The following is a 27,276-nucleotide window of genomic DNA, read 5'->3' on the forward strand; positions in this document are numbered from 1 at the left end:
ATGAAAAGAAATATAGGTGGAGTTAAGGTAGTGGTGAAATGGTAGCATTATTATCACAGGAGTGGGGTAAGTATAGTACACACTTGACTGACAGGATATAATCAAAATCGCACACACTCCCTCCCGAGCTTTTGTGCAATGCTTAGAAAACTGCATCTAACTTTTCACACTAGCAATGCTACAACAATGAAATCTGCAGTGATACTGGGTGCGAGTGACCAAATGTGCAAAATACCATGCATGCAGTAGTAACGACTGCATTCAAATGACAGAACTTTTACTGTACATAACAACAATAATGTTTGTAAACTTGTACCGCAGTTTAAAACACCATTTGAATGACTTTTTGTCAGATTTTTCAAAAGTAAGTGGAGAGCAGAGCTTAATCAGAAAGTTACATCAGGAAGAGGTGACATCTTTTATAAAAGAGGAATATGCTATATAAAATATTGCTGGTGACTCAGGGAGGGCTTTATTATGCAAAAAACACAACCTTTGTTTAGGTGTGGAGGTGTGGATAAGGTGTCACTGAAATAGCTGGTGTAATACAGTAAATGGAAAGCTGATAAATCTGGCTCATAGCTTGTGTAAGTAGCGATAAGATAATTTGTGATCGTGTTGGCATTAGCTACATTAAATACGTTACGTCAGAAGAATACTCAGATGAGTTTCTCATCAGCCAAGTGTTCGAATGACTTAGAAACAAATAGCTTTAAATTAATATTTAAAGGAAAACAAACGCAGACTTCTGCTTTTCACATTTTTAAATAATCAATTTTCAGATCATTATCAGTGTCTCAAATCATGCTCAGATTTGCTGTGATATCAAACAGAATTTTTTCCATCAAATATTTTAAAGTCCAAATTCTCTAAGATATAATATGGCCTACACATCAATTTTACAGCTCTTTACTGTAACTGCATGTAAAAGATTATTTTATATATATTTATTTTTATTCAATAAAAATGTTTAAAAACACAATTAAGCTATAAAAGAGCTAGTTAGAAACAAGCAAGCTTGTAACAAATCATTTTCAGCCAATAATCTCATGTGTTGTATGGTTAAAGATCACATCTCCATTATTGGATAAAGAACCTTTGACACTTTATTACTATCTAACAAAGGCAATAACAGTTTATTGCATGCAATAAAGGACAGCACCTAGATCACATAATACACAAGGTGTACTCGTTCTTTTGAACACAGGCTTCGTTGGTCAAGACAGTGAAGTATGGAAACGACAAACTTACTATTTGTCTTATTTAGTTTAGCTTGTCTGCATGTCCAAAGTGTATGGAGTTTTGTCGGTAAGTCACATTTATTCATAACAAGCTTGAAAATGTAGGTTTTAGGATCAGTTATATAAGACATTTTGATCATATTTAAAAACAAAGATTGAACCAGAATGAGCACATTTTTTTAATTTGTGGTCAATGTTTTGCGACAAACAGGCTAAGTCTCTGGTTAAAAGTCATTGCTTGGAAAAGCACATTTTTGTGTGTTAATTAAACAGGGAGTTGTCTTCGTGTCATTTATAGAATTAATTGCATGTACCAAGAACTACAACTAGCAAAATTATGTTAAGTTCAAAGGTTTTCTTGTTAAACAAGGAAGTCCAACAGGTTCGGATGAAATGTAATGTGAGAGTAAAGTCACGTCTCCAAAATCACCTCATTTGCATTTTTTCGTGAAGTTTTCATTTTCTACTTAAATCTTCACATTGTTAAGTGCCGTTGCTCTACTCCTATTTTACATTCATAGTATGGGATGAGGTTGACACCAAACAAAACATCACAATTTTAAAGAAAAATACATTAAAAAAAGATTTTAATTATTTTTATAATTTAATATATTGTGCATGCATCTGAATTTAGGGCTTTATCTGTTCATGTCCTGAAATCAATTACGTGTTTTTTAAGGCACATCAAACGTCAACTGTCAACGCGGAAGTGACTCGACTGTAGGGAGTGTCCAGGAGGGACATGAAGGTCAGACAATATTGAAAAATGCAATTTAAAACATTTTGTAACCCCTATTGAAAAATTCAGCTATGACCAGCATAAGCTGGTAGCTGGTTTTAGCTGGTTTAACCCTCATAAGCCCCTATTTTCCTGTATACGTTACAGTTCCTTGGGGGTAAAAATGACCCCAGAAATTAAAAGAGTGATTACAAAAATATAAAATTTTTAATGATAAAAAAATAATATATATATATTTTTTTGTTGTTTACTTCCCATCTATACATTAATGCTGTGTTTTGGAAGATATTAAGTATTTCCAGATTTAATTTCAGATTTATTCTGGATGCATTTATTTATTTTGACAAATAATAAGAAAAAATTTTTTTTTTGCATTTCCCATTCATTTCAATTGGGGTCATTTTTACCCTCAAAGGGCCTCTTTTGGTGAATTTGTTTTACACCTCTTTAAAATGACCGAATCAAGCCCAGTTTTTTCATATGAATCTTGACAGATAATCTGGAAAAGTCACAAAATCTTATTCCACTGAGATGAAGGGAACCATGTTTTTTAACTAAAGTGGCTTGGGGGTAAGATTGACCCCAAGGAACTTACAGTATTAGGGTTAAGGTGGCAGTAGCTGGTTTAAGATGGTCCTCCCAGCCTGGCAAAGCTGGTCAAGCTGGTGGATCAGCTGGTCTTCCAATCTGACCAGTAAATCCAGCTAGTCCATCTTAAAAAGTGACCAAAACACAGCTTGCTAAAACCAAGCTGGGAGACCAGCTAAAACCAGATTATGCTGGTCTTAGCTGGATTTTTCAGTAGGGACCTTGGTAAAATTATTCTTATTACAAATCATTATTATTGGTAAAACTATTGTTGGTGTTATTATTATTGATATAAGTAGTACATTGTTGTATTTAAGACAGTAAAATTAAGTTCTACATAAAAAATAATAAAAATCACTTTATTGACTTAATATTTTGGACATTGCTGTTAAATGTGTCTTTTCTTACACTATTTCTCTGTAATATACCCTACACAAACTATGAATATGTATGTGGCCTACAGGAGATGTAGAGATTATAGGTAATATCCAGCCTGAGGATCGCCTCATCCTGAAGCCACATTACTTTCCCACCGGTGTGACGTTCCTGACACTGGTTTACTCTGATGGAGACTCAACTGCAATCGTACGCACCACCAAACCACTGGATGCTGAAATGCTATCGGAGGTTCGATTTTACTTTTACTGCTACATTTTGTGTACCTTGCAGGATAAAATTAAACTACAGCATGCACAAAACTACAAGCTACACTTTTGAGATTAGTACTTATTATATTATATGTACTTATTACACATTTTGTTGGAATGCTTGATTCTGATTGGCCAGTCGCGACATTTGCAGGTTTGTCTTGTCTTATCTTCAAACCGAAAATTAATGGGTTTTCACCGCAGGTCTGCATTCGTTAAAAATGAGCCAATAAAATATTCCAAATCAATATTTATCAGGGTTCCCACGGGTCCTTGTAATCCTTGAAAGTTTGTGAATCTGGTGGAAAAAATTCAAGGCCCTGGGATGTTTTTGAAAATATACATACATAGATACAGGTCATTGAAAGTGCTTGAATCTATTTTATGGAAGTTTTCTGGGGAAAAAATCCATCATATTCCCTGTGTAGTGTAGGATAATATCATTAAAATTATTTTTAAGCACATGTGCTTAACTGTTCACTGTAAATGCTTATATCTTCTGTATGGGAATGTTGATTCATACCAAAATGCTTTTTTGCATAGTTGTGTTTGACACATGAAAACGCTGCGTCTCCCTTGCCATACTTTCTGCGTCCCTGTAACGCCATCTTTGCCAATATTTCAGATAGCGAAATACTTCCTGGCTCCCGCATCACCCTGTCTTTGTCGTTATTGAATTTGATATACACATTCAGACGCACTTACCCCTGGAGGCATCCCCAAAGTGTCACCACAGTGACGCAGCGCGAGTTCCCTCGAAAGGGAACTGTAACAGTGTATCTTAAAAGGTAACACAATGTAACCTTGCTCTCACTTGAAATGTGGTCCCGCATTTAGTCCTTGAATTTGATGGTATTGGACATGGAAAAGTACTTGAAAGGTCCTTGAATTTAAAGTAAACTAAGGTGTGGGAACCCTGATTTATGTCCCTTACCTTCTAACGAGGTAAATAGCCACGTAATAAGCAGGAGAATGTACAGACATCCATTTGTTAACGCGAAATAAGACCCTTCAGTTTAATACAAGACCCTCGCTGCCTATGCATTATCCCTTACAGATCACACTTTATTGTAGTAAGAGGTATGTTTAATGTAATACGGACTTTACTGCAACATATATCTGGCATCAAGTGATAAATTGGGATAAAAAAATATTTTATTTTTATTTTCAAATTCTATATATTTTATTATTATTATTAATTATTGCTAGAAAGAAAGTAAATTCATATATTTATGGTTTTCTTCTTCTAGTCAGGAGGAGATTTGTTTTATTCAATTACCTGCACAAACGGAGCGGTATGTTTATTATAAAAGAAATATTATTAATTCTTTTAATCATGCATGACAACACATACAGATGCGAAATTTCCTCTAAAGTCAGCATTTTGCCTTTCAGATAAATAACACACGCAAACTGACAGTTCTGGATATCAACGACAATGCACCGATTTTTCAGAGCAAAACATACACTGCCACAGTGTCAGAGGTGGGCTTTCAGTCTCTCAAATATTTATTTACAACACAATACTTTAAGTTAACCGCTTCATTTTCACTATATAGGTGCAGTCCATGGGTTCATCTGTGCTCCGGGTAAAAGCTGATGATGCTGATGTCTCTCCAAATAACAACATTGTAACATATTCCATAGCGGTGAGTTATGAACAAGTCTGATATATTTAATGAGGATTTAAAAACAAAGCGAAGATTGGGTTTTCTCTGTACTATGAATGTATCTAAAGCACCCCTGTCCTCAACAGCAACCAGCACCAACTGAATTTAAGGTGGGAAACGATGGGACCATTGTTTTGATGGAAGGTCTAAACTTCAACGTAAAGGAAATATACACCTTCACCGTGGAAGCAAAAGTAAAGATCTACATCTGGCTGCTTTTTGTCCGATCATTGCTTTCCGTTTTGCATATTATTATACTTATTAAACATTTGGTTTGCAGGATCCAGGAGGACAAAGCGACACTGCAATAGTTACAATAACAGTTGAAGATTATGACAACCTAAACCCTTATTTTGATCAAAGTCTCTACAAAGCATCCATAGAGGAAAATCAGGTACTGACAATTGCTTCGAAGCACTAGATCAATAGTTTAAATAGATTTCTGCCCAAACCTCACCTTTCTTATCTGTTAACAGGTAGGGCACTTTTCAGCTGTCTTTCCTGAGGACATAAAAGCCCAAGATGGAGACAAGGGCATTAATGAGCCAGTACTTTATAGTATACAAGCAGGTACTGTACTAAACTGATTTATTACGCTCTTCCATGTCATTCTTTCCCATCTAAACAACCTGCTTTAGTTTTATTTAATTTTTTGTTAAATCAACTCGGATTTACAAGTCATTTCAACTTACTATTGTTTATCTTGACTACGGGTGAGTTGTTATAATTTAAAAAATATAATTGAAAAAAGTCACAATTTTGTAAAAGTTGTAACAGCTCATCTCTTCTCAAGATAAATAATAGTAAGTTGGCATGACTTGTAAATCTGAGTTGATTTAACAAAAAGATTTAAGGCAACAAAGTATTTTTTACAGGGTATGGATTTTAAAATGGCCAGGATGTGTATACACTGATACACGCTAATACGGTTTAAGTAAAACGCTGGACTTTTTTGAGATTTATTTTTGTATCACTGTAAAAAACCAGCACGAACTTGGTTTTGCAAGTCAATTTAACCTACTATTTTAGGTTTTGGCTTAAAAAAGTTTACATAACTTATTAATTCAAATTGAAATTGTTTAACTTCATTTTTTAAGTTAAAGTAACATGAAAATATTTGTTGATTTGACAAAATGCTGTATATTTTTTTACAGTGTAGCAGGCATTCAAACTTATGCATCAGCTATTGTGAACATTTTAAATGAAAAGATTTATTTATGCAAAGATTTAGACACTATGTTTATTAAAATACAAAAAATGATTTGATACATTAAGAATTATGCACTGCATTATTCACAGAGTCTACTAAGCATTCAGCATGGTAAAAAGGTGAACTTTTTAATGTAAAACCAAAATATATAGACAAAAGATCATACTTTCGTTAAAACAAGATGTCAAGAACAAAATGACTAAAGATGTGGTCAATTATATTTTATCTTGAGTCCAAAAAATTCATGTATTTAAAAGATTGAATTTGACATGTACTTTGAAAAGCCTTATTAAATATTTTAAAAAGGGTAATAGTTTACAATAAGGTTAACATTAAAAGGGACATATCAGGAAAATAAAGAGAGAAAGAGAGAGAAAATAAATGACACCACAATTGAGTTTCAATTTCAACAAATCACCATCCTGGAAATCAGTGTTTTCATTTTATCAGCTCATTTGCATTTTAAAGGACACACACAAACACGGCACATTTTTGCTCACAACTGCATAGTGGCAATTTTAACATGCTTTAATAAATTATCTGTGAGGTATTTTGAGCTAAAACTTCATATATGTACTCTGAGGACACCAAAGATTTATTTTAGATCTTAAAAAAGTCTTTAATAAATGTATTAGCTAACATGAACTAACAATGAACAATTATAACTTATTAATCTTTGTTAATGTTAGTTAAAGCCAATACAATTGTTCATGGTAATTTATTGTGTAACGTAAATACGAACGGTATAGATACAACTTTTAATAAAAAAAAATGTATTATTAAATACTTAAATAAATAAATGCTGTAGAAGTATTTTTCATTGTTAGATCATTTTAGCTAATGCATTAACTAATGCTAACAAATACAACCTTAATGTAAATTGTAAACGATGAAGAAGTGCACCAAAACTTCTCGTAATAACAAATATTTTCATATTTCTGTTTCAGTCATTCCACAGAAATATCAGACCAACTTTGAAATCAACCCTAACAGTGGTGTCATCTCTGTGACAACAGCACTGGACAGAGAGGAAATAGATCAGTTAACTGTTTACATACAGGTATAAGAAGTTTTGAAAGACTAAAAACACTTAAAGGCCTGGTTTACAGAAAAAGCTTAGCTAAAGCCCGGACTAGGCCTTAAGATGTTTAAGCATATTTTATAAAATGCCTTAGAAAGAAGTGTTTGAGACCCATGAATGGCACTGGGTTATTTTAAGGTCCGTCAGTTCAAGTTATTTTTTCAGTTGAGACAGCTCAAACATGTGTCTTAGTCTAGGACTAGCTTTAAACCTTGTCTGTAAAACCAGTGGAAAGTGTTATGTAGACATCTTAAAATCCTTTTCTTTACAGACAGAACATAACTAATAACTTTAATTTCCTTTGAAACCAGGCAGCTCAACAGAACGATGGCAGTAAGACAGCTAACGCTGTGGTATCTGTCACTGTAGTGGATGTGGACGACAACGCACCGAAATTTGAGCAGGATCAATATACAGCCAGCATTCCAGAAAATTCTCCACAGGATCAAGTTGTGTTTCAGACAAGAGTCACGGATCCAGATACGGTACTGTGATGTCCTGAAAAATATAATATAACTATAAAAAAATATATATATTTATTCCACGGGTCTGTTAATGCTTTATTCGGATTGGTTGAGAAATGTTTCACGGGTGTTGATTATTGTTCTGTAAACCGCACACCTAACCTGTCAAATGTATTAAAATAACCACCAGAGCAATGTCTGTGGTAAGTGTGGTAAAAGAGGAATAATTGACTCCGGTCCATTGATTTGTCTGAAAATAATGCACAACCGCGGTGTAACACATTACTACGGAGCCCTTAGGGGGACATGGAGCCAAAATTATATAAAGTTTAGTTTCGTGTGCTCACGTGAAACTATCGCGTGCTCACATGAAACTTTTGCTTTCACATGCGCGTGCGATAATTTCACGTGCACGCACGATAATTTCACGTGCGCGCGCGCGATAGTTTCACGTGAGTATGCGAAACTAAACGTAAAAAAAAATTCTGCACATGAAGGTTTCACGTGAGAAGATGAAACTAAACTTTAGATTTTATTTACTCCAATGTCACCTTAGGGGCTCGGTACTTTATTACCTTGGGTGTGCATTATTTTCTAATAATTCAATGGCCCGTCCTCAGTTATTTCTTACATATAATTACACACTATACATTTTTTTTTATGTTTGGACCATAATACTTAATTATGTGTAACTGGAACCTGTTGTACACAAACATGGACAAATACACTGCTTCATGTTCTAAAAAAAATATTTGGTTATTATATTTATAGTTTTTTCCTAACCCTAAAATTGCTGGTAGAAATCTAAAAAAAAAAAATCCCGGGTCTCAGGAGGATAATAATAAAATAAAATATAATAATAATAATAATAATAGTATTCTTTATTTCAATTCATAAAGCGGTAAATAAATAAAATTGACTTTTATGGACATGTGGTATGGATGTGACAAAAAAGACACACGTTTTGTGAGACAAAATACTTGGGTAACACTTTACAATAAGGTTCATTAGTTAACATTAGTTAATGTATTACCCAACATGAACAAACCATGAACAATACATTTGTTACAGTATTGATTAATCTTTGTTAATGTTAGTTAATAGAAATGAAGCTTTTAATTGTTTGTTCATGTTAGTTTACAGTGCAGTAACTAACGTTAACAAGATTTTAATAAAGTAGTAGTAATTGTTGAAATTAACATTAACAAAGATTAATAATTGCTGCATAAGTGCAGTTCATTATTAGTTCATGTTAACTAATGAACCTTATTAATTTTGTGAATTAAATAAAATACAGAAACCCTCAACAAAATACTGAACAAATGGAGGAAGTTTGGCTCCTCAAAAAACATAAAATATTACATTTTTGTGTACTTATTTATTTCACTGTTATGGATGGGACAATTTTGAAAGCTTACTATGGAAAATAATTTTTAAACTTTGTATGGTATTTTAGCAACCAAATATTGACATATGAGTATCAGTATTTGGTTAAAACTTTATTTTTTATGGTGAGGTTGATATTTGTATGGAATTGCTTAATTTACTCAGAAAAATATTAAAGATATTTTACATAAAGAAATTAAGGCATAAAGATTTTTGTGGGAGAAATTTGGTGTTAAATAGACATTCACACCAGTATTTATAAAACAAGTAACATTAAAACTTTTAAAACCATGTTTTTTTTTCACTCCAGGGTGGGTTTGAAGGTACTTTCCATATTATTCCAGAATCCGTCCCGTTTTATATCAGCACTGATGGAATTGTTCTGGTTAAGAGTTCTGTGGAGCTGGACAGAGAAACCACAAAGAGTTTTACTTTTCAAGTAGGTGAAACCTTTTTAGCTTACTTTCATTATCAAGCATGACTATAAAGTATTCCTGCTATTGTTGTCTCCAAAAAATTATAGGTTGAAGCACGAGACAAACCTCCTTCCACCAACACAGCGAGAGCCGACGTAAACATCATTGTCCTGGATGAGAACGACAACAGTCCGCAGTTTACTACGCCCAAATACGAGGGCAAAGTTTACAGCAATCAGACTATTGGAATGCTGGTTGCCAAGGTGCTGTGAAACTGTTTTGATTAGAGTCATCTTATCTTTTTCCAGCACAATAAATATAATAGTGAGTTTCTGTAAGTTACGGAAAGTTTTATGACGTTTTTATAGGTTGAGGCGACAGACCTGGATGAAGGTCCAAATGGGCAAATCAGCTATGCCATTGAATTTGGAAACGAGGAAGGTTTTTTTGGCATTGATTTGAAAAATGGGGAAATCAAACTGGATAAAACAATTCCACTGAAGGAAAACCAAATCCTTGAGTTTGCACTATATGTGACTGCAAAAGATGGTAAGCTGTTTTTCATGATTGATGTCTGATTATGGTATACAAATAGATTATTGCCATCTTACGATTTTTACGCATTCAGGGGGCGCAGTAAGCAGATCAACATCTGCGCTGGTACATATCAAGGCACCCGGAAATTCCCATCCACAGTTCCTTCAGAAGACGTATGAGGGCCAGGTAGAAGAAGAGCAGTCAGGGGCAAACATTGTAAAGGTACATGGTCCTTACAGGTCAAAGAAATTGACATTATGCGAACAAGTCACTAAAGAGGCTCTATCATCCACAGGTGGATTTCCTTTCCATTGACCCGGTTGTTCCTGTGATCTTAACTGTTGATAGCGAAGCTGACAAGTTCTCCATAGACAAGGATACGGGTGTACTCTCGACCAAAGTCAAACTAGACTATGAGGTGAAGAGCAGCTACACTGTCCAGCTGTCTATATCGGATGGAACCAACAGGGATGAGGCATCGGTTCTGGTCAACGTCTTGGACATCAACGACAACAGTCCAGTGTTTACACCGAACCCCGCACCGGTTACAATAGCAGAAGATCTTGTGATAGGAGATAACGTAACATCCGTCCAAGCCACAGATGCCGACGAAGGACTGAACGGAGAAGTGAGGTACACTCTTCTGGGAGGTGCCGGAAGATTTAGCATCCACCAGGAAACGGGAGTGATAACTGTGGCGGCTCCTCTCGACAGAGAGGACCAGGATGAGTACAGCTTAGAAATCACTGCCCAAGACCAGGGTCGCCCATCGAGCTCCACAACTGCCACTTTGACTGTCTCGATAACCGACATCAACGACAACGCTCCCGTATTCTCCAAGCAACAGTATGAGGCCACGGTGTCCGAGCATGCGGCGGTAGGTACGGACGTGGTCGACGTAACTGCGGACGACAAAGATGAGGGTCAAAATGCTGTCGTGACCTATCGCATTGTCAAACAGGAACCTGCCTCCACCCCACCCGTCTTTAGAATAGATGCTGCGAGTGGTTCCATTAGTGTTGCCGAGAAGCTGGATTATGGCAAAGCGAAGAGGTATACCCTACAGGTGGAGGGACGAGATGGAGGAACTCCCGTACTTACCGGAAATGCTGTCGTCGTTGTGTGGGTAGAGGACGTGAATGATAAAGCCCCCAAGTTCAGCATGGACCAGTACGATGTGGACGTCTATGAGAATCTGGCAGGCGGTGCCGCTCTGGTTTCATTGGAGGTTACAGATGAAGATGAGGTAACGTATTGAAACTATACAAAAGTTTATATACAGCATTTGTTAAACTAACATTCAAGGTGTGTCGATAAATGTTCATTTTTTTAGTTCTAGCTTTTCTCTTTCTTCTCAGGGTGGGTTTACTAATGGTCACTTCATCTTGGATAGCGATACTTTCACTATCAACAGTCAAGGTGTAGTACTGCTTGGGAACAATGCCATGCTGGATAGAGAAACTAAGGACAGTTATAGACTAAAGGTACAATCAATCTCCAAATAATCCAAATCTTTAAAAAAAAATTGCACTTAATTATTTAAAATTAACGTTATTTCAACTTTATTTTTATCATTTATAGCAACTCCTCACTAGGCAAGAAAGTTGAAACTAATTGTAATTTCAAGTTGATTAAACTTAAAAATTGAAGTGCAACAAGAATTTAGGATATTCATTGCGAGTCTCTTGGTTCTTCTTTCTCAGGTAGTAGCAGTAGATCAACCTGTCGATGGTCTGAGCGCCACGGCTCAGGTCAACATCAAAGTTCTAGACATCAACGACAACAACCCAGAATTCCTTCCTCTCCCAGAGCGCCCTGAGATCAAGGAAGGTAAGTATACATCTTCATCACCCGAAGAAGTGTGTGTCGTCGTAGCCGTAGACTCGGACATTGGAGACAACGGACGGGTCACCATCTCTACCACCAGCGACCTGTTTAGTTTCAGAAAGGTGAGAGGATATCTACATACATGCAAATCTTGATGACATAATCAGTGTTTTAATTATGTCAAAGATTATGGGGGTCCCCTAGCTAAGACCCGGCCAAGCCTTCCCCCGTCATTATAGGGGCGCCGTGAGTTCACAAAGTAAGATGTGATCATGGATCAACATTTTTTGGCGTTTTAATCAAAGAAACCCCAAATTACCCCTAACTCAAACCCTAACTATTTTTTACCTCTCAAATTAGTGTGAAATAGTAGTTTGAGAAGAATTTTCCAATCCTAAGCATAACAATCTGTTAATTCCTCCAGAAAACAGCTTGAGGTTTCAGACAGAAATCTTTTGGATTAGTTTATTGTGAAATTAGGAAAAAGTAATGGGCAATATCGTTTTGTGGCAGCACAGCACAAGGATTTAAAATTCATGGTGTATTTTATAAAATTTTATTTTGTAGTATTTTATTTTATTTAAATAAAAAAATGGGGGGCCCCAATTTATATTTTTATGCTTTATAGGGGGTCCCTTAATACTTATGGGAGGTCGGGGACCACCCCAGCCCCCCCCCACAATTCGAACAATGGACATAATGCACTCCCTTTGCCTAGAAATTGAAATTTTATCAAGAACTTCTCCTAACGAAGAAGTTCACATTTAATCTGGGCTCTTATTGGCTGTTTTTCCTTCAAAAGTCATCCATTTCTAAAATAATATTTTAAAATTAAATTTAAAGAAATGAAGCAGGTTGGCACAGGTATATTGCCTACAGAAGTCATTTCAAGCATTTAACCATACATCTTCAGATTAAATCATTTTTAAGAAATACATTTAAGTGTTTCAAAACCTTGAACATGCAAGGAGATCCACATTTTTAGTTCTTCTAGCAATGTTTGACCCAGTTTGTGATTTTCAAAAATCATCCTACATAATATAAAGAACATTCTGCCTGGATTTCACAGAGAGGGTCACACATATAAACAGATGTATACTATTGTACATAGGCACCTATTGCTCTTCAGTTTATGATGAAGTTTTTTTCCTTTAGGATGGAATGCTATTAGCTGTTGGGGAGATCGATCGAGAGACACAGGACGTGTATGACTTGGTCATTATTGCAAGGGATCATGGGATACCACAAGGAAATGTATTGCTTTTTTTTCTTGTACTAATACATGATGTATAAGTTTGTGTTCCTTCTATTTACTATTTTCATAAAAGACCATTACAAAATTAGTTTTTCAATTTACTTACTGCATCTTAATACCCATTTGTGACCCTGCACCACAAAACCAGCCATAAGGGTCAATTTTTTTTTAATTATTGATTTATACATCAATAAATAAGCATTCAATTGATATTTGGTTTGTTAGGACAATATTGGCAGATATTTGAAAATCTGGATTCTGAGGATGCAGAAAAATCGAAATATTGAAAAAATAGCTTTTAAAGTTGTCCAAATGAAGAACTTACCAACACATATTATTAATGATAAATAAATAAATAAATAAGTTTTTGGCTATTGCTACAAATATACCCCTGCGACTTAAAGGTGCACTGTGTTACTTTTAGAAAGATCTTTTGACAGAAATGCAATATAATCTACATAACTATATTATCAGTGGTGTATAAAGACCTTACATAATAAACTTTAATGTTTTTATTACCTTAGAATGAAACGTTTTTATCTACATACACCGCGGGTCCCCTTACATGGAAATCACAGTCATGTTTCTACAGTAGCGCTATAAAGCGCATTTCGCCCCTACGTTGTCTCAGACAATGTCATGTTTGTCCTGTGGCGGCCACCACATGCGTTTTGACATTGAGGGGTGAGCTGTTGGTTGCAATTCACAATCTTACCACTAGATGATGCCAAAATTTACACACACCAACTTTAAGACTGGTTTTGTGGTCCAGGGTCACATTTTTTCTTTAGCAGTTCACGTAAATTATTTATTTTAATGTGAAATAAGACTTTTGGTCTGGTTAATTTTTCTGCAGAACATCACCACATTGAGGGTCAAGGTCACAGATGTCAATGACAACCCTCCTGTCTTCAGTTCTAAAACCTACAGCAAAAGCATTCTGGTTAAAAACGCCGAAGTTGGAGACGTGCTGTTGACGCTCGTAGCTACAGATAAAGACCTTGGAGACAACTCGCTCATATCCTTCAGGTCAGCTAAAGACCTTAACATATTTACTTCACTTCATCTTTCTTGTGTAAAATCGCACATGCATGAAACACAAAATTTGAACTGTTTCATCGTAGCTTCTCCGAAGCATCTTCAATGGTCTCGCTGGATGCCAAAACAGGAGAGATCACATTGACCTCTGACCTCAGCGAGCTCACAGAGGACACTTTGCTCAACCTCACCGCTCGTGCGACGGATCACGGAACGCCGCCGGAGTCGGCTACAGGTATGATCTACTTACACCTACAGTACGGCATCTGGATTAGCTTCCTGTTTCATATAAAGACTCTCGTGAATAAGTATGACTAAGTATGTAAGCATTCATAATCAGGTGCTATAAACTGATGATGGTTAATAAACAGGGTTTCCTGTAAAAATCTGACTCATCAGTTGAATGCTATTAGACACGCTGTTTTCATAAATAGCAGAACCAGTCCGGCAGGCGGGACCCTAATTACACTGGCATGCATTGTTAAGAAAACATTTACTACCATTATTATTAATAGTTTTATTTACTCTTCAGCTGAAGTGTTGATCTACTTCAAAATGATGTCAGTGTCCGACGGCCTGGAATTTGCAGGCTCCTACAACTTTAAAATGAAAGAGAACGAACCTGCGGACACCAAAGTGGGCGAGGTCGAGGCATTGACAGGAAGTTCAGAGGTTACGGTAAGCTACAGTATGAAGTCGCACGACGACGTCTTCTCGGTGGACGCCGACGGGAACATTAAAGCTCTGAGACCACTGGACAAGGAGAAAGAGGAGTGGTACATGCTACGAGTACAAGCCACAGACTCCAGAAGTCCCCCGAATACTGCAGAAACCACGGTATTACTCCAAGACACCGTAAAAGCAAAACTAAAGTGTGCTTAAAGAAACGCCAGAAGCAAATTATGCAAATCTCCTTTAAACGTCTAAGCGATTAAACTACATGTTATTAGTGAGATAGCTGGCAATAAACATGTCAACAGTCTAACTAACTTGTTTAGCAAGATTCAACGGTGCAAAATTTTTAAGATTCTTATCTGTCACAAAAGCGGGAAGATCTAATATACTATGGATTATCTCTGGTCTATGAGGGTCAGTCGTGATCAAACAAACCTGTCACTGACAAGCAATCCTAAATGCCCTCAGGATCTGAGCTAAATAGCCCTGGCAGGTCCTATTTTCTGCTATAGTATTATTTCTACAATTGCATTCTGGGTTATTTTGAAACACTGTAGCGTGAGCTTGCATAATTACAAACATATTTGCATAAAGAAAAGCAATTCACTTTAAGCAGCTTTAAAGGGATAGTTCACCCAAAAATGAAAATTACCCCATGATTTACTCATCCTCAAGACATCCTCAATGTATACGATTAACTTTGTGCAGATGAAAAAAATCAGAGTTATATTAGAAAATGTCCTGGCTGTTACAAGCTTTATAATGGTAGTGAATGGTGCTTCTGATTTCAAGCCCAAAGAAATCCATCCTTTACAGAAATAATCCACACAGCTTTAGAGGGTTAATAAATAAAAATATCAATATTTAAAATAAAGATTAATCGTGATTAATCACATACAAAATAAAAGGTTGTGTTTGCAAAATATATTTATATGTGTATGTATTGTGTGTAATTATTATTTATATATTAATACTTACATAAATGTATATATTTAAAAAAGTTATTTATGTATTTATATATATATATATACATACATATATATATATATATATATATATATATATATATATATACATATATATACATATATATATATATATATACATATATATATATATATATACATATATATACATATATATATATATATATATATATATATATATATATATATATATATATATATATATATATATATATATATAATATAAAATATATCAAAGTCATGCGTGTGTGTGTGTGTATTTATATATACAAAATAATTACAAACTGCACGCACACATTATGCAAAAACTTTTATTTTGTATGCGATTAATCACGATTAATCTTTTGACAATCCTGAAAATAACTCGCTTCTGGTAACAATCGACGCGCATTAACGAGAGTGCATTTACAGCATATGATAGCGTATGAGACAGGGTGGGTTGGACCAATGAGATTTATGCTTAAATCTGGTTTCAATCAAGGTTTATTTAATAATTCTGTTTTAACTTTTAAATCTTGTTTAAAAATAAACAGGGTTACATTTAAACCGTAAATTTAATACAGGTTTAAATTCTACAGTAAACCTACATTATCTTTAATCTTGTTGCTCCATTACTTTAAATTCAGTTAGGGATTAACACTAAACTTGCAATTGAGAAAAATAAAAAATCTAGACAATTAAATGTGTGGGTAAATGATCAGAAACAGACACTGCGAGCGTGGTGGCGCTATTCAAAGTTGCGTTTATTATAACGTAATTTTGAATAGATTGTTTTAATGGATTGTCAAATGTTTTAATTTTGAATCAGTGAGATCAGTGGTTATCAATCTGGGGGCTATGGGATGGTGCCAGTGGGCCCCAGTTTTATGATATTTTATAAAATACATAATTTTTTCATAATTTATGTAATTAAACCTCAGAAAAATAATGCTACTAACCAACAGCACTACATTGTATAATTTAATATGTTTTTTTAAACCATTGCAAATTAATGTCATTTTCTTTGGGGGGGCACGAAGGGATGCACCGTACACAAGGGGGGCAGCACGCCAAAAAAGTTTGAGAACCACTGCTTTAGATTACTGCAGTATGTAGGTAATGATTTATAATACAAAATTTTATTTTCTTTGCCTGCATACACTGTTCATTTCCTTTTTGAATGACAATGTCAACATTGTTGCTGATTAAATACACCGACAAATTCAGGGTTATAAGGGTTTTAATACAGATTAAAGTTTCTGCGTTTGTCACTATGCCACTATGTCTCGTACCTTCTACGTCATACACTGGAAACACACTTTTGGCCATAACCGGAAGCTACAGTAGATTTATATATCGTAACGTTTCATTTCCATCAGAAGGCCTTTATTAACACCTTGGATTACTTCTGTGATTACTACCATTATAAAGCTTGGAACAGTCAGGTCATTTTCTAACGTAACTCCGATCATGTTCGTCAAAAAAAGATAATCCTATAAATGAAGGATGGCTTGAGGGTGAGTCAATCATGAGGTAATTTTCTTTTTTTTTTTTGGTCCCTTTATCCCTTTAAAGTCTAGGTTATTATTGTACTTTTTTAACTATTGACTAAAGGCTCATCTAAAATGCCATTTCAATTTCTCTCAACTTTCAGGTCAGAGTTCAGGTGGAGAACGTGAACGAAGCGCCCGTGTTCGGTGCCAGTATATACGACGCAGAAATATTCAGCATCTCTCCTTACAAATTCCCCATAGTGAAAGTTCAGGTACGCATTACACGACGAGTACATTACTCATGCAGCACCATGTATGTTATGGATATGACTGATGCTCCTGTATAGCTCAGTGATAAAGCATTGCATTACCAGCGCAAAAGGTCATAGTGTGCATCACAAGGGCTTGAACCTTGTTCCTGTCACTTTCCATAAAATGTACTCTACCTTTTTGGCTGGATATATTGTAATGAACACGATTTTTAACGTTGTGTGTTTATCAGGCATCTGACCCTGACGTCGGTGAGAGTTCAGATCTGCAGTACTCCCTCCAGGATCCCTCCACACTGTTGGAGGTGGACAGTATCACCGGTCAACTCTATGTGCTGGATGCATCCGGTTTTGGAGGGTCTCACGACATATATAAGGTTACAGCCACAGATAAACATGGACTGTCAACGACTACAACAGTACGGGTGAGCGAACACACAAAAAATATCCTGACATATGAGATTTGTGTTTGTTTCGTATCATTTTAAGAATATGTGCCGATCTGTCAATAACTTTGAAAGGGATAGCTCAGTAAGCTTTGTTACATAACTGACTTTTATTTAGAGAAACATTACAGTAATAATATCACATATCAGAAAAAAAACATTATAATATACATCATACTTTAACAAGACAGAATTTCAACCTTCAGGGTTTTCTTGCTCACATGATTTTTGTTCTATTTGTTCTTATAAACCGCGAGGTGAGTTGAAATTTTTTCCTGTGGTAGTCGACAGCTTGTATTTAATCCAAATCGCTGTGTTTGGCATCACCAGGTAAAGGTTAAACAGACAGCAACTGGCAGCGTTGTGGTGATCTCTCTTAACCAGCCCGTCTTTACCGTGGAGAAAAAAATTGAAGAGATTCAAGAGTAAGCAACGAAAACTCAAATTTTTCTTTGAGCGTTGTTCGTGCTTGTGTATTTTGTACTTCATAAACTTGATGTGTTTTAGATCTCTGAAGAAAGCTCTGGGCTGGACTGTGAAGATCCTCGGTGTAGCAGCTGAAAGTGAAATTAAGATGCCATTCAGTCTCAGAGATTCTAGCATCAAAACATACGTCAGCTTTATCGCCATTGAGAACGATGGTACTGTCGTCCCTGCCCAGGATGTCAAAGAGTAAGATGCACGAGTATCAGTTTATCTCACAATTTAACTTGAAATCCAGCCTATACTGTATGGAAATTTAAATGTACTAATTGTAGCACAGCACAGCTCGGTCTTTACAGTAAATACAGTTATAAACGTAGCTACAAATACAGCCGCTCAATCAAGAGATTATTTTCAGTCTTTCGAACTTTACTATTTATTTATATCAACTACCGACAACATTTCTGCTAAAGTTCTTATAAAAATATGCTTTTATGTGCATTTATTTGCAGAAAAGTTTTCAGATCTTGAATACCACAAAGAAAGTTTCTATTCATTTTTAAACAACACAATGCTAATGTTTTTACTTGCACCGCAAAACATTAATGTCTTATTTAGTATTTCTTGTCTTGTTTTCAGTAAAATATCTAAGAATTCTTAAATTGAGACATTTTCTTGCTAAGCAAAGTGTTATTTTCTAAAAAAAATATGAAATTTAAGAGATTTATGTTTAAAACAAGTAAAACTATCTCCCAATGGGGCAAGAAAAATAAATTGAGTTTATTGAAATAAATTCAAACTAGAATGAAGTTTATTTTTCTTACCCCATTGGCAGACATTTTTACTTGTTTTAAGCATAAATATCTTACATTTTATATTTCAGTAAACAAAAGTGTAGTTTATAACGTAAAAAGTCAAAGTAAAATCTGCTTAAATAATACTTTAAGTGGTAACACTTAAAATATAAGTTTTTAAGAACTGAAATTTTTCTTACTTTAATTGAAAGATTTAAGGTGGAAAACTTGTAAAAATTACTTCGCCTAAAAATGTAAGCTTTTTACACTTACTTTTTTCCAGGGTTCCCGCGGGGTCTTAAAAAGCCTTAAAAGCATTGAATTTATGAATTTGGAAATAATACCTTAAAAAGACTTAAAAAAGTCTTAAATTTTGATGTCTGGGTCTTAAAAATTGTGCTGTATGTAACTTCTCCATATTTTTCCTTAAAAGTTTCTTTGTCAACCACATTTTGATTAAATCAGCGATGCAAACACATCGCTTTTCGGCGCCTGCGGCTTTTTATTATTAAAGGGCGTGTTGCAGGTTAACCACCACTGTTGATTAATGGGTACATAAATCACTCAAGATATGTATATCATTTTTAAAATGTCTCAAAAAAGGTCTTAAAGACCCTTTTTTTATGTTTTTGGTATTAACGGTTTTTTTAAGCAATTCGGCGATGACGTCACGTTGGGTAGAAGTAGATGAAAGCCTCAGCCAGAGCCATAGAGATATATGAGACATTTATTGCCGTTTTATTAATACTTACGTTTATAATATGGAAATCATATATACATAATAGGAAATATATAATGTGGTATACATCAAAGTTACCCTGCTAATTATTATTTATGATATATGTGGAGATAAATAAAACTTTGCAAATCTGCTGATTCAATCCATTCATGTCATGACCTCCAGGCTAGAGAGTTTTAAACATCCTTAATCCACACTTACTAGTCTATCATTTAATATCTAAAATATATTTTTATGTGAAATAAAAGGAAGTTTTGTTATATTGTTTATGCGATCATAACGAATCACACGATCATTTTATACACAGAAGCAGCGGTCAGCAGCTGCAGCGGGCTTGAATCCGACCGCATACTGCAATAAACAGGCGTTCGGCGGCTTTTTACATCAAAGGATGACAGGCTAGAAACCAATCACTGATCCCCGTATTTTAATAAATCCTGGACATGATTGGACCGGCCGAACGGGTTGAGCACTTTTATATTTGTTGAGCAGAGAGGCTGCACAGTTTGACCAGCGGGCTGCGGGAACCGGCCGCACATCAGACCGACAGACGGTGTTGCTAATATAACTCCCAATGTATAACTATTATCAGACCGGCCAACCGGGAAAGTCCCGACTCTCCCGACTGACACTCCGCTACTGCCTGTAGGGAAATGTGTGCGTTTTGATCGGTGTTCGAGGCTCTTACCCCGCGACCAGATGTGACGACGTGACGCCTCACTCAGCTTCCAGGATTTGAGTCATGCTGCCTGAATTCGTTTGTGCTGAAGATCGCATACACCCATTTCAGCAGGATTATGGTCCCCCTCAAACCAGCACGCACGAGTATGTTAATTGTTTGTTTACTTTCTACACGAAGTTATGCTAACGCTATCTCTCTATACTAGCACATCTATCTATCTGTCTCTGTCTGTCTGTCTGTCTGTCTGTCTGTCTGTCTATCGTTCTGTCTATCTATCGTTCTGTCTATCTAGTCTATCTATATCTATGTATTTATCTATAATTTGCATTGATATAATCTGAATATTGTACTTTACTCATCTCTCTAGTCACTCTCAATGCTCTTAAGGCAAATTCTCTCCCCAACGTGACGTCATGCAGTGCGTTGAGGGGGAAAGGAGAATCCTTGCAAACCGCTGTACTTTTTCGTTTTGTATTCCGTTTTGTGATAACCAACAACATAAAATACAATGGATAACAATTTAAATGTTTATTATCAACAAGCAAATTGCCCAAATTCGTGGAAAAATTTTACCTGCAAAACGCCCTTTAATGGCATTTTGGTTGCAAGCACATCGTGTCTCTCCCGATGAGTCTGCTGTTTCTCGATGAATTGGGTGCGACATGAAGCGAGTTCAGCGTCACGTTTCTGAACTTGAGCAGAGTTGTATGCATAGAGGGTTTCACGGAGGACCGGGTCCGATTAACATTATGTGTAAAACCCGAGGCGATTGGAAAACGGCCGTGATCAGAGTCAGTCAGCGCTAATGTTCACGTGCAGTTTCAAGCTGCGTGCCTCCGTTTCTATTGCGATAACAACTGGCTTGGTTTGAAAGTCACGACCACGCGCTGCAGTTTCTTTCTCCGTCCCTTTGTTTAATAATATTATTATTAATGAATATCTAAAAAGTTTATATATATATATAAAAGTTTGCCCAAAGATCACAGAGATGGTAGCAAAAAAGAATTGTGAATGTCATTCCCATTGCACGAGCAAAGCTCAAGCTGACTCTAGATATAATAATCTTTTTTTTTGTTTTATTAAGGACACTCTGTCTTGGTCCATAAAACAACAAACAACAGATATACACACATAGACACATACAGTTACACTTACTCATGTACATATAAACTAAAACGCCAATGATTCCACATCCTTGAAAAGAACCTGACTGAACTCTGTGCCAGGTTCGTCAATAATAAAACTCACTCACATAATATAAAAACTCACTGGGACAGCAAGTACACTTTTGAATCTAAAATAATAAGTGGATAAAGCTCTTTTAATCCGCAAGAGAGGAATTAAAAGAGGCACTTTTACTGCTTCTGCTCTATCTAAAAAGGAAAGAAAACTACATAAACCATAACACACCAATTACATTTATAATCTCTAGACCTGCACTTTCTATCATTAATATACTATACATATTATTGTATTCAAAAGAGTGTGATAAAAGGGGTCATTTACACAAGTATTGCTTCATATGTCAGTGCAAAAACAGTAAAGTGTTTTGTGATGCTTTGACAAACGTTGTCAGCTTTGTTCATTTATGGTTGGATTTATTAAATATAATGTGAAATTAATATAAATTAATGCAGCCAGATGGAAGGCCCTGGATACGTTGCAGGAGGTGGCCAGGAAGAAGAGGAAGAAGGAGTAAAGCAAGAAGAAGTGCTAGATAGTTCAATAAGAGTTTTGGTTTAACATAAAAAATTAAATTGAATATTCCAAATTAATGTCGGCGTCTTTTGATTTTCGAATTTCATTTTTCTCTATATACATAGGTTGGTAGGGATGGCAGGGGTCGGTGGCAATGTAGCCTAAGTATCTGGATATTTGCCTGGGTGTGAGGGCTTAGATTACCTTTCTCTTTTTTGAACATACATGTGTTTGCATCTCTGTTTGTTTAATAACGTAGTATAAATAAAGAGTGGCGGATCCAATAATTGAGAACGCAACACAGTCCCGGGTCACAGTACAAAATACTGCGAACACGTGATGCCTTCAGTAAATGAAGATCACCACAACCATAGACTGCAACACAACACAGCAACAGGCAAAGGAGAAGCGGGAAAAATCAAATAAAATCTCAGAAATTCCTTAACAACTTAACATTGTTTGGCAAACTTTCTTGTGGCCTACTGAAATTTTTTTTTCACACCTGCTTGGCTTATCATCTTTTACCCATTTCACATCGGAAAAATAAATGAACACAAGTTCAAGGATTTTAGTTTTTCTCTGCTGGTAGGGACGTGAAATGGGTATTAATTTTTTATATAAATGGTCTTAAAAAGGTCTTAAAAAGACTTGAATTTAACTTGAAGAAACCTGTAGGAACCCTGTTTTTCACTTAAAGTAATATTTTTACGTTTTTTTAAAATCCAACTTTCACGTATTTCACAACTCACAATTCTGAAAAAAAAAAAACGTAATTTTAATCACATCTTTCATGGGTTTTGTCATGCTCTCAGTCTTTTACATCGCTGTTGGGTGACTTTATTGTTACTCCTGAAGTTTGCTTTTGTTGAAATTCAACAAACACACTGCAAAAAATTATTTTCAAGAAAAAAATCTTAGAATTTTTGTCTTGTTTTCAGTAAAAATATAAAAGAATTCTTAAATTAAGATGCTTTTTTTTGATGAGCAAAACGACCCAATAAAATAATTCTAGTTTTTAGACCAAAAATATCACATTTGCACAGGTGATTTTGTGCATAAAACAAGCAAAAAAATCTGCCAATGGGGAAGCAAAAAAATCTTGAACATTTTTCTTTAACACTTAATTCAAGAAAAAGTCAAGAAAAATGTACTTACCCAATTGGCAGATTTTTTTGTTTATTTTATGCACAAAATCACTTAAATTTGATATTTTTTGTCTAAAACTAGACTTATTTTTTATGTCATTTTGCTTATCAAGAAAATGCATCTTAATTTAAGAATTCTTAGATATTTCTACTGAAAACAAGACAAAAAACTAAGAAAGTCATTTTTGCTGTGCAGTTACAGTATTTTTTAAACATCACTTTATAAATTATAACTTTTTTCGCTAAAATAACCATTTACTAGTTTTATCTGGTTTGAATCTAATCTTGATACATTTGTAAACATAAACTGTGTCTATTTTTAATGCACAGAAATACCAAGGCGTTATGTGATGTAAACATAACCACACTCTCAGAACTAAAAGTTACAAGAAGGCACAACGTTTCCCTGGGGCAGTACATTTCAAAAACTACACTTTTTTAGCTCAAAGTTACACATCTGTACCAACATTTTAAAAGGTACCATCCCAGAAATAACTTATGCCACTTTTTACTGAGAGTGCACATAACCGTTACAGACATTTCATCTAGAGAAATTATGATCCTAAAGGCACCACAAAAAAGCAAACAACTTAGACACTTTTATAACTCAAATAATAAATATTACTTGGGTTCTCGGGTATGTGTTGGTTGTTATTTTACTCTGGCTATGTCCCACAGGAAGCTGAAGAGGCAAGAGGCCGCTGTCACAGCAGAACTGGAGAAGGTGTTTGGTAGTGGCGTGGATGTGGAGGTGGAGGAAGGTTCTGGAGGAGGTACTGGAGGAGGTTCTGGAGAGGGTTCTGGAGATTCCAATGATGTTGTCATCATTGCCCTCGGTGCCGTCCTGGGAGTCTGCCTTGTGGCACTTGTAGTGCTGGCGACCGTTTTGGGGATAAAGTTAGTACACGATTTTTTTATGATTTACTCTTTTCTACATAAAATCTACATAATGTAAAGAACATTCTCGTATCTGCATTTACACCAAAAATTGGCGAAACAATTCAAGGTAGACATACTGACCCGAAACCACAGAGGAAGTAAAATACAAAATGATTTTAACAAGATTATAAAGCTTTATTTCTGTAACCAGACATCAAACTTCAACATTACTCAACTAATTGGAATCATCTCAAAAACATCACATGATCGTGGGTGGTATCCATAAACATTGTAGACGACATATAGACTGATGCTGCATATTGGAGCTGACGTATCAGCATGGCCGCCATCTTGGATGGGTCCCCATAACTCCCAGATTTTTTGGGTACACGTAATGACATAATATTATAAATGGTAAAATAACCCCAATTATTGTTGAATTTTACTTAGTAATCCCATGCAATCTGGTATCAATACTGCGCCGGTTATTGCAACCGTAAATTGCACAAAAACAAGCATAGTGTCTCGTTCTCTGTTGACTCCAGTGCTAATGTAGAGTGGATAGACCTTACCAATATGGCGGCGATGCTGGATTACGTTCCAGCACATCATGGGGCATCTATGTATATAATGATGTCTATGGGTGGTATCTACCAGAGTTGATGCCATGTGGAAGCGTTGCATTTTCAATGACGCATCTCGACATAGGAATATTCGATCTGTTTGCTTATATTGCAGACATGAATTCATGTATCCGATTTTTTCCACATATGAATAAGGCTTTAAACCGATCTGAGAATATCAGAATCTGTGTGCTTTTTTCCTACTTACACATTTGTGGGTTATATCCGATCTGTGCCACATGCGAGGAAAATAAATCGGAATTGAGTCACTTCAAAAACTGCGGTCTTAGACATGTATGTGCAAGCTTGTTTACACCTGGTATTAAGATGCATTTTGGTCGATCAGATCACAAGTGGACGAAGCTAAAGACAGGTGTAAACAAGGTGTAAAATGTTTTGAGCTAGTCCACTTTCGACCACATTTAGGGGTAGTCGAAAACACATTCAACCGGATTCACTGCAAAAAAAAAATGTTTTGGTATTTTTGCCTTGTTTTCAGTAAAAATATCTAAAAACTCTTAAAATATCTAAAAACAAGCAAAAACATCTGCTAATGGGGTCAGGAAAAAAATCTTGACATTTTTTCTTAAACACTGAATTAAAGAAAAATTCATCAGATTTTTTGCTTGTTTTATGCACAAAATCACTTAAATGTGATATTTTGGTCTAAACTAGACTTATTTCTTGGGTCATTTTGCTCATCAAGAAAAAGCCTCTTAATCTTAAGAATTTTATTTTTACTGAAAACAAGACAAAAATACTAAGAATTGTTTTTCTTGAAAATCATTTTTTGCAGTGTACTAACCATATTGTATAGAAATTATTATATATAGAATTTTTTGCTTCCTTAGATATAGAAAAATGAACAAGGACACAGATTCAGAGAAAGAGACCTTCAATTTCAGCAAACACGACCAATTAAACGAGAGACCCTACCAGTCCGAAAACTTTAACCCATACACGTAAGTGCAAGAAACATGCATGTAATATTTGCCAAGTTGTTTTTTTTTTTGGCAAACTAATGATTTTTTTATTTAATTTTTTTGCAGAAACTCAGTTTTAAATACTCAAGAGGTAAAGCAACTTGCACTTGAATTAAAAAAATGTTTATTAAATCTTAATCTGTATTGTTGTAACATCTATGGATTGTTATCCAGGTGCAGGTTCATCACAGACGAGAATACCAAAACAATGACGGAAACGAGAGCAGCACCTCCTCCCTTTAAAAACATCCTGCTGATTCAAAACTTGTCAACAGCTGTCAATAACATAATAGACATCATGTTTCTTTAACACAAATCAGATCTTTGTTTTATCATTTTTCTTACCTGTAAGCGCTTCACTTCATCTATTCAGCTACCGTATTTTCTTGCAACCTGATATCCAAATGCATACATCCCCAGGCGCTTTGATATCCAACAAGCTTTATTTCAATGAACAATAAGATTTTGCACTTTTAACGGTCTCGACTACGCTTGTGTATCACCATGCAAATTTATCTTCGAAAATGTAAATAGTCATGAGAATAATTATATTCTAAAAAAAGCCACTTTTGTGCATTTTTAATTGATTATTCAGATTGTCATCTTAATGTTTTATCTGTTGAAACCACAAAACAGTAAAGCTGGTGTAAAGACAATTCTACTTGTATGATTTATAAGCTTATGCAGAATTTATGCAACAAAAGACACTACATGCTGTATTCTACAATGCACTTTTTTTCTAATGTGATGACCAGAAATATTAAGCACAAATGTTTTTTTGTAATTTACTTTGATTCATTAAAAGTTAATGTTTTTACATACAATTAATGCAAATTAAGTGTTATTTTCAGGATAATTGCAATGCAAAAATTGACGCTTATTTAGTATTTTGGTTTTTTTTCAGTACAAATATCTTAATATTCTTAAATTAAGATGCATTTTCATGATTTTCAAAATGATCTAAGAAAATACGTCTAGTTTTTAGACAAAAATAAATAAAATCTGCCAGTGGGGTGAGAAAAAAAATCTTAAAATTAGTACTTTTTCTTAAACACTTAATTCAAGAAAAATATTCTTGCCCCATTGGCTTACTTACTTATTTTCCTAGGTCATTTTGCTCATCAAGAAAAAGTTAATAACTCATTTTTTGAAAATCAAATTTAAGTGAATTTGTGGATTAAACAAGCAAAAAAACCTTGAACTTTTTTCATAAAAACTTAATTCAAAAAACATTTCCTTACCCAATTGGCAGATTTTTTTTTGTTTAATCCACAAATTCACTCAAATTTGTTACGTTTTTTATAAATCTAGAGTTAATTTCTAAGGTAATTTTGCTCATCAAGAAAAAACATCTTGATTTAAG

At 35.1% G+C, this 27,276-nt stretch overlaps 1 protein-coding gene across 1 annotated transcript; it reads left to right on the forward strand.

The window, feature by feature from the left end:
• Window positions 1–1,215: 1,215 nt before the first annotated feature.
• Window positions 1,216–27,008, forward strand: LOC135785706 (protocadherin Fat 4). The gene is made up of 30 exons (XM_065295177.2): window positions 1,216–1,308; window positions 1,921–1,989; window positions 3,032–3,195; window positions 4,466–4,510; window positions 4,611–4,700; window positions 4,775–4,864; window positions 4,972–5,079; window positions 5,166–5,279; window positions 5,362–5,455; window positions 7,043–7,155; window positions 7,488–7,661; window positions 9,337–9,465; window positions 9,550–9,705; window positions 9,811–9,991; window positions 10,071–10,201; window positions 10,275–11,225; window positions 11,338–11,463; window positions 11,683–11,928; window positions 12,962–13,060; window positions 13,918–14,090; window positions 14,186–14,334; window positions 14,632–14,936; window positions 17,394–17,504; window positions 17,735–17,926; window positions 18,278–18,372; window positions 18,455–18,619; window positions 24,107–24,325; window positions 25,782–25,892; window positions 25,980–26,004; window positions 26,088–27,008. Exons 1-30 carry the CDS (start codon window positions 1,233–1,235, stop codon window positions 26,154–26,156), a joined length of 4,770 nt encoding a protein of 1,589 aa, XP_065151249.2. The 5' UTR covers window positions 1,216–1,232; the 3' UTR covers window positions 26,157–27,008.
• The last annotated feature ends 268 nt before the right edge of the window (window positions 27,009–27,276 follow it).

The sequence above is a fragment of the Paramisgurnus dabryanus genome, chromosome 4, assembly GCF_030506205.2.
Source record: "Paramisgurnus dabryanus chromosome 4, PD_genome_1.1, whole genome shotgun sequence".
Taxonomy (NCBI): domain Eukaryota; kingdom Metazoa; phylum Chordata; class Actinopteri; order Cypriniformes; family Cobitidae; genus Paramisgurnus; species Paramisgurnus dabryanus.